Source organism: Gavialis gangeticus, unplaced genomic scaffold (assembly GCF_001723915.1).
Source record: "Gavialis gangeticus isolate Ggan-Ray unplaced genomic scaffold, GavGan_comp1, whole genome shotgun sequence".
Classification (NCBI taxonomy): domain Eukaryota; kingdom Metazoa; phylum Chordata; order Crocodylia; family Gavialidae; genus Gavialis; species Gavialis gangeticus.
In genome coordinates this window covers 4,704,906-4,712,883 of record NW_017729001.1, presented here as the reverse complement: position 1 = coordinate 4,712,883, position 7,978 = coordinate 4,704,906, and the positions used below count along the sequence as shown (strand labels likewise).

Below are 7,978 nucleotides of genomic sequence, written 5' to 3'. Positions count from 1 at the left end.
CCAGGCAGGGGTAGCACTGGGATGCTGAGTGCCAGGCTGGGCACTCAGGGCAGGGTCTGGGCAGTGCAGGGAGAAGTAGGTGCAGAGGGAGGCACCACAGGCAGGCCAGCCTGGCTGAGCCTTTGGGAAGGCGGCAGTTGGAGGAGAAAGAGGGCCAGGTGTGAAGTGCAGGCTGCTCCGGGGTTGCTCAGATTCAGGCTGTGGTGGGCAGGCAGCCAGGGCACCCAACAGCACCTGAGGTGGAGCCCAGCCCAACCCCTGCAGCTCCATGGGGATGGGCCAGGGCCATCCTACCCACGAGGGGATGCCTCCTGGCCCAGGTAGGACACCAGGCTCAGGGGGCTTCTGGCTCCAGGCTTCCCTGCATGCTGGGTACAGTGCGAGTGGGGCAGAGCTACCCCTGGTTCAAGGGCCCAGATGCAGGAGCCGCCTCATGCCCTAGGAACAGCCACCATGGGCAGCCCTTGGGGCTGAGCCAGCCAGGAGCCTCCAGCACAATGGTCCTCCACAGTGCCTGCCTGGTCGCCAGCCTCACCTACCGCCAGCTCCCCTCCGGGGCCTGGACCGGGCTGGACACTGTAGTCTGGGGATAGGGGGCAAGGTCAGCAGAACGAAGACACCGTCCCGGCCTGTATTCTCCTGACTCCATCCCCAGTGCCTGCTGTGGCACTGGGACTTGTGGCTGCTCCAGAGACCCTGGAGCAGCAACTTAAAAAAAAAAAGAAATGTTTTTAAAACAAATTTCCTCACACCTCCAGGCTTGCCAAGGAAAATGTCTCCATGTGCTACTAATTGGCACACGTGCCAGGGGTTGCCTATCCCTGATCTAGGTGCTGCATAGAATTAGAGGCAATATATCTGCTCAGCTAACAGTCAAGCTTTCCCGAGGGAGGTGGCAGATGTGCCACTCTTAAAGTAATTTAAAATTAACTGGTTGATACCCAGGGGCAGGTACTGTGGGGAATAATTTCACCCCCAGGGCCTGGACAAGGAACCGAATAAATCCTTTTCAGTTTCAGTTTCCAGGATACTACACAACTGCAGACAGCCAAGAGGCACGGGACACCTAAAACAAAGAATGCTCGTCTCTGGGTAGCAACTACAGCAAACAATTCTATTTATGAGTTACTCTCACAGGAATAGTCTTAGCTGTGCTGCTTCATGACTGATGCTTCCTCATACTGGCTCTTTTCAACTGTGTCCTTTCTATTAGTCAGATACTTCTCTTGACCAAGCAGCAGAGATGCTGATTCTGTGTGCACCTGCTACTCTACTCCAAGACAGGGGTGTGGCTTCTCAAGGCCTCAGGGCAATTTTAAAAGCACAAGTGGTAACAGCCAGAGGAAGATTAAGATTTGACTCATGAGTTTTCATCAGATGCAAGTCAAGGGGAAAGAACTTTTGCCTGTACAATGCACTAGACATCCATTTCTCCGGTTGGTTTCTCACCACATGCAGCACAGTGGTACTGTGCATGTATGCCACATTTAAGCATCTACTTCAACACCTCATTTATGGTCTCACTTCAGCTTCCACCAAGGAGGACATCACCAGAAGAAAAGGACTCTGGGCAGAAGTGAATGGACAGAAGCTGCGAACCCCACAGACAGAGGATGAAACAGGGCTTTTCTGTTGTCTATGACATGCTCTCCAGATATACCAAGGGAGGGCTGGCGTGCCACACTTCAGCCAACATGACACTAGATCTCACACTTGCAAAGCACACTGTTGGCGTGCTTCAGGTTTACAGTGCACTTTAGGGGATGCCACACTGAGAACTGGCTACAGTAGCATATTTCACAGGCAAGCTCATGCACGGGTTAGTATCACAGACAGTGATCCCACCACCACACGCAGAGTACCTTAGAATAACCTACTTTGCAGTCTCAAATGCAGATAGGTCTTCTGCCCTGGGCTTGAGGCTATACCAGTGAAATAAAGTGAACAAGAAAACAAACAAACAAAAATCCTCTGTGATATGAACAATGCTAAGGCATTTGTGCAATCTACATAACAGTCCCTATACTGCTAGAGGTCAGCAGTTTCCAGGGGAAGCAGAGGGTGGATATTGTATCATTTAGGCAAGGGAAAAGAGTTGAGTTAATTTCCCTTTCAGATGCCTGAATGGTCTATCTTAATGGTAAAAACTAAACCTGTCCTGGTCCCAAGGGCACAGGGGTAGTCTGAAAGCTTATTTTCATTTGTCTTGCTAATAGAGTACTTAAAAACAAAACAAAACAAGGCCTTTGGATCCACCAGCTGAGATGCAGAAGCTATGCTGTCACAGCCCCCTCAGAAGAGATTTCAGAAGTGGAGTGGAGAAGACCCAAGATTCAGGTAGTGAACAAAGGGCAACCCAGACAGCCCTGATTACAACGATGATTCACTGGCAGACATCTAAATGACTGCCTAGCCACCTCTGAGTGAGACAAATGGGACCATCAACTCTCTGCCAGCAGCTTTGGAGATTTATTTACAAAGGTAAAATTTACCATTTTCCATTTGAAAAAAGGGACTCACCAGCAGTGCAGGATTCAAAGAACTTGAACAAAACATAATGCAGCCAATAAGGTTTTCTGGGTTGGTAGATAAAGGAGTCCAAACAGTTTAAGGCTGGTGCAGGAAAAGTGGAAAGTGAAACCAACTAAGTTGATTTTACTGTCCCAATTCAACGAGATACAAAAAGTAAAATAAACTGGCAGTGGTGAAAATCAAAGTAAATGAAAACTCTAAAGTGCCTTCATTTCCAATACTCTTGGGGTGAGGATTAGAAACGCAAGCACGGATTTAGTTTTAATTTGTTTAATTTAATTCTATTTATTTTTATCATCAATGATATCCCTTTATATAATAGCCCCTGCAACACATCTTCTGATTTGCAAGCTTTCAAAGGCAAAGAGACTATAAGAAAGGCAGGCTCAAAGCCTCTTCACATGCTTGAATGTCCAATTATGTATCTTTTCACTGACCAGTCCCTTATTAAAAATGTGTCTAGTTGCAAGGACTGGAGTACTGGAGTAATGAAAAAAAAAGAACAGTTAAAAACCAAAAAGACCAATTTTATCAGGGCCTTTCACAATTACTGTCTTCCTAATACATCATGTTTATTAAATCCTTTGGCTGATGCTCATTCAGAAAGTATTACTACACACAAGTGGCTCTTGGACCCAGGTGATAATTTGAAAGAAGGAAAAAATGAGCAAACCTTTTATACCCTGTATACAAAAGATCTGACTAGTTAAAGCACTGCAAAGCTTAAGATCAACCTATTTGAGGAAGCCGCCTATATATGCCTTGCAATGATAAGTTAGTTAGGAAGGATTAGAGTCAAAGACAATCCTTCTCCACCTTACACACCCAGTTCAGGAATGCTCTTCCATTTGCTATGCACCAAAGCTCAAGACTTAATTTGTTTATCCTGGGGGTGCTATTTAATGGGGATATGCCTCCATTTATTGTTATTGTTCACTGCTGTGATTCCTTCCACACCTGGAGTTATTTGGGCAGGATGCCCTATATAACTATCTCTTTATATTGTTTTGATTAAGATTTAAGGAAGCCTTCAAGCCTTAGCAGTATAATGTCTCTTTTCATAGCATGGAAGAGACTGGATTTGATTGCTATGAATTTAAAATGGGACTTCCTGGTAAAGCTGGCAGATATGGACAGACCCCATGGTTCTTTCTGGCTCTCTCAGCTCCAAGGCTAAAAGACACTCGGCCTGAAACTGCCTAGTGCTACAGCAAATGGTTTTCTTGACTGCTTAGTTCCAAGCCAGGATTTAGGAAGGAAGCCTGCATCTCATTTTTATGATGACACATTGAGCAAAGCTGAAGCCCTGTTTTTCTTTAAATGACTCACTGAGCTGAGGCAGTAGCTGGGGAACTCAGGTACCTTTTTAATGGTGTTGTGCTTGCTGTTGCCTCGGTCGGCATTCTCACTGTGCAATATATCCAGAGCTGTCTCTCTCTCCTTTAGCTTCAGTGCCTCAATCTCGGTCTTCAGTTCATTCAGCTGCTCCTGCAGATGCTTGCTCTTCTCCATGTACTCCACCCTGTCACACACAGAACAGCCTTGTGGTAAACATTTGTGCATCTGCACAAGGTTTGTGGTAAAGAGCCAATAAGGAACTTCTAATACAGGTTAGGATTTCATCATTTACAGAGCATAAAACAGGTAACATTTGCATGCCTTCTAGAATGAACACCACTGAGCAACAGTTTGTTCACTATTAAAAATAAGAGCCACGTATCCAATCCAAGAGCAAGATCATAAGTCACACAGGTATGAGAGAAAGCCAACTGAGCATTTCCAGAAGATATAACCCTTCCATTTCCATTAGCAGCTGCACTACAACACAGGATAGTCTTCTGCCATTTCGTTGAGCTCGGCAGCTTTCAATAGTGCTGTTCTACTCCTTTGTACAGTATATACATAAACTCAATTTACTGAAACATGTTCGAGACTGAATTTGTGTCTGATTCTCTAAGGGTGACTAATGAATTTGAGTATCCTCAAACTGAGACATCCAATCTGACGCATCTTAAAGGATCCCTGATTTTAAATGATAGGGAGTCAGTGTGGTCTTAAAACCGGGTCCCTTAGAAGTGTCAAGTTCCCCCAAAATTAAGGCACCAAGAATTAGTCACTCTTGAAACTTAGTCTTAACAGCTTTTCATTGTAGAGTACCTACTCCATGTTCACAACAATCAGCCACTACTCTTGTAATTGAGTACTAAGATCCAAGCAATGACACTAAAACATCTTGGGCTGCATTGCAGTGTGAGGCAAATGCATCCCAGTACCCAAAGACCATGCACATTCCTGCAGTCTACTGGACCCTAGAAGTTGCATTAAAACCCCAGGAGGGTCGCAGTTGGCTTATGCCCACAGCAGATGAGAACACATCCCTTCTGTTTTTTGGTGCAATTGATTATTTTCATTAGGCAGATTAAGGCCAAACTGGTTCTGAATCCTGTTGAACTCTTGGTCTCAACACACTCACGACACTATTCTAGGAGACAGAGGACAGCGTTTCTTAACAGGTACACCACATTCTTCAGGGACAATTAACAGCCGAACATAGCAAAGACCTTCCTGTTCTTTTGCCTTACGCTGGTACCAACATGAAAGACATTTTCAGAACAAGCCAAATTCACCCTTGGTGAAACTCCATTAACTGCATGTATGCTATATCAGGACTGAATGCAACACATGCACATAGGCAATGGAAGCATACCACATACTTCTCTTTTTCTATTTCCATGGAAAGTCTCTTCATATCAGTATCCTTGAAGTCAAAGGACAGACTCTCACTGATGAAACTTGGCAGATCGGCAGGAAGTGTTGTCGTGCTCGAGTTCATCGGCTGCTAAAGACAGAGTACAGATTAATCATCTTTGGACGTGCAATTGCTGTTGCCTGCAAACATTTAGTAACAGAAGGGCACAATGAGAGAGAAAAAGCAACTGCTGACCCCATAATGCAAGAAGCTACTTAATGGTACTTCAGTGAAGAGCTAGCTCACTGACTGTATGGACAATTCAGATCATATGCTAGTACTTTGTATCCCTTTTGCAGGATGCTGCATGGGCTCCAAGAGATGTGAGCAAAAAAGTGTCTCCATTGCTGTGGCCAGGGTTAAGGAGTGGGCTTAGACAAGGTAGCCTTCACATTTCTTAAGGTCATCCACAAAACCAAGCCTGCTTCACTGTCAAAATTATGCCATACAGCTACTTTGATGATAGCACCCTTTATGCTGAGAGATTCTCCAAATGCTCTTAGTAGTAGAAAGAGCTGGTGCAGTTTAGTGCTTAGAGAACTGCCCTGGAACTTAGGGGACTATTCCCAGCTGTCACTGGCCAGGTGGCTGACTTAAGACAAGCCACCTCTATGTGCCTCCCCTTCCTCCATCTGTAAAATGAGGATCACGATACTGACCTTTGATATATACTGATGAAAACTGCTACATAGGAGTTAGACAATGTTATTAACATATTATAGCTGTCACTACAGACTCTGTTTAAATGTAGCTACCTCTTGGGAGAATCTTGGCAGGTATTTAATAGTAAAAGCCACACTACAGTTAAAGAAAGGAAATGAATTATGCCAATACAAAACACTACAAAAGAAAAAATCCTACGTGCAAAGGAAATAAATTGGTAGAATGGAATGAGAAATTGGTCAGGACCTTTGACTTAACATCCTGCCTACGGCATAGTTGTACAGTATCCTCAATGGCCACAAACAGCCAAGATCTCAGTTTTAAGCCTTATCTGAAAGACATCAATTCAAGCAACAAACTGTGCCCTCTAGCCATAGGCCAAGGAATTAGCTTACTGAAGAGCATCATGCACTGCATCAGTGGCAGTAATTCCTGCAATACACTATTTGTTCCTTTAAGATCTACCCTACTTTGGCCTGAAGATCAGAGCAAAGGTCTTGGGCTTCGTGGCTAAGCTTGCTTAAAGATTGGACAACTATCAGTAAGATCAAAAAGAGGACTGAGTCTGGGACTGAGGGCTGGGATGTCTGTGCACTTCACCGATTAGGAAGCTATTCTTGGTTGTTTGTTTCCCTCCCTTACTTCTGAGATTTGAAATGAACCTACAATTGCAAAATCTCCCTATTTGGCAATAGCAGTCAGAAATGAAATAAGTGACATTTTTGCTCCATACAGTAGTCCTTCCCTTACCACATGCATGGAATTCATGGAGATCTGTCTTGGAATCAATGAATATAAGGAGTCCACATTTCCCTTGTTCTACAGATCTGGGACAGAATTATATTTCCCTCTGGGTACTCTACACGTGCCATTAATGTGAAGCAATAAGTTTATTGCTCTCATATGTGCCAACTGAACGTGTGCATGGGAGCAATAAACTCTAGAGTTCATTGCCATTTGCACATGCACCTGGGACTGCAGTATGTTGAGCCGGGTTGGAGCAGGCCCGACTGGCAGGGAGCCCCAGGGGCAGTCAGCCTGCCAGTCTAGAACTGCTCCCCACCCCAGCTCAACGTGCTACAGAGGGGCTGGCTGGGGCACAAGGGCATTTCAATGCAAGGCTAGCCAGCAGGCAGCCCCTGTACTGAAGTACCCCAGCCAGCTGGGGCAGCATCTACATATGCACTACTACAGAGTTTTTTTACTACGCAGCAGGACAGTACTTATATTTACAAGTACTTTCCCACTGCAAAGTAAATTAATTTACTCCAACCTAATAGGGGCCCACATGTAGATGCTGAGCTATTTATTGCATTGCTAATTCATCAACTGTGCAGTAAACATCTCTTGTAAAAACATCCTCCATGGAATAAATGGTACTGACCAAGCGATGTAACCTTTTTAGCACTTATACACAGGTCACAATTTGATTACTCCTGCAATGGGAAGTGTACATCTGCATGCTCAGTATGGAAGCACTGGCTGGGCAGGTACACATGTGCACAGCCACCATCTAGGTCCACAAAGGGTAATAAAATTCTACACCTGGAGCTGAAATATGAACATTTGTACAATTACAAGTAAACAAGAACAAAGCAACTAAAGTTACAAGCTTGGTCTGGCCAGAGGGTTACGTTAAGTTTGGCACTCTGCACATATTATATGCACCAGTTCCCCCTCCTGCTTCTTCTCCAGGGCACAGCTTACTTCATGGCTGCATTGCTCACAAACACCGAAGTCAATATTGCTGTGGGACCATGAACAGGGACATCCATGGGCCCAGTTTAAAATCCACAGTGTGAAGGTGAAGTAGGGACAAAATAAACTAACAAACAAACAAAAAAACCCACCTTAATCACTAAGACACTTCAACAATTTTACCCAGTGCAAAGTCCCTCAGCCTGTGTGCTGCATCCTTCTGGCCTTAAATCATTTTAGAGAATTTACGAGATTTCAAATGTTTACAGACTTTGGGTACCTTTACACATGCTCCGGGGGGGGGGAGGGTAGTGCTTTAACTAAAGCAGCTACCAG

At 44.7% G+C, this 7,978-nt stretch overlaps 1 protein-coding gene across 2 annotated transcripts in view; it reads right to left on the bottom strand.

The window, feature by feature from the left end:
* Positions 1–1,862: 1,862 nt before the first annotated feature.
* NF2 (neurofibromin 2) overlaps positions 1,863–7,978 on the bottom strand; it is a 60,751-nt gene continuing 54,635 nt past the window's right edge. The window contains exons 14-16 of one of the 2 annotated variants that reach the window (XM_019506722.1): positions 5,247–5,371; positions 3,895–4,054; positions 1,863–1,922 (exon numbers count right to left, since the gene is read on the bottom strand). In XM_019506722.1, coding sequence (XP_019362267.1) covers positions 1,887–1,922; positions 3,895–4,054; positions 5,247–5,371 — 321 coding nt within the window. In that variant the 3' untranslated portion in view covers positions 1,863–1,886. The remainder of the gene's footprint in view (positions 1,923–3,894; positions 4,055–5,246; positions 5,372–7,978) is intronic. The other variant, XM_019506723.1, reaches the window with a different exon arrangement.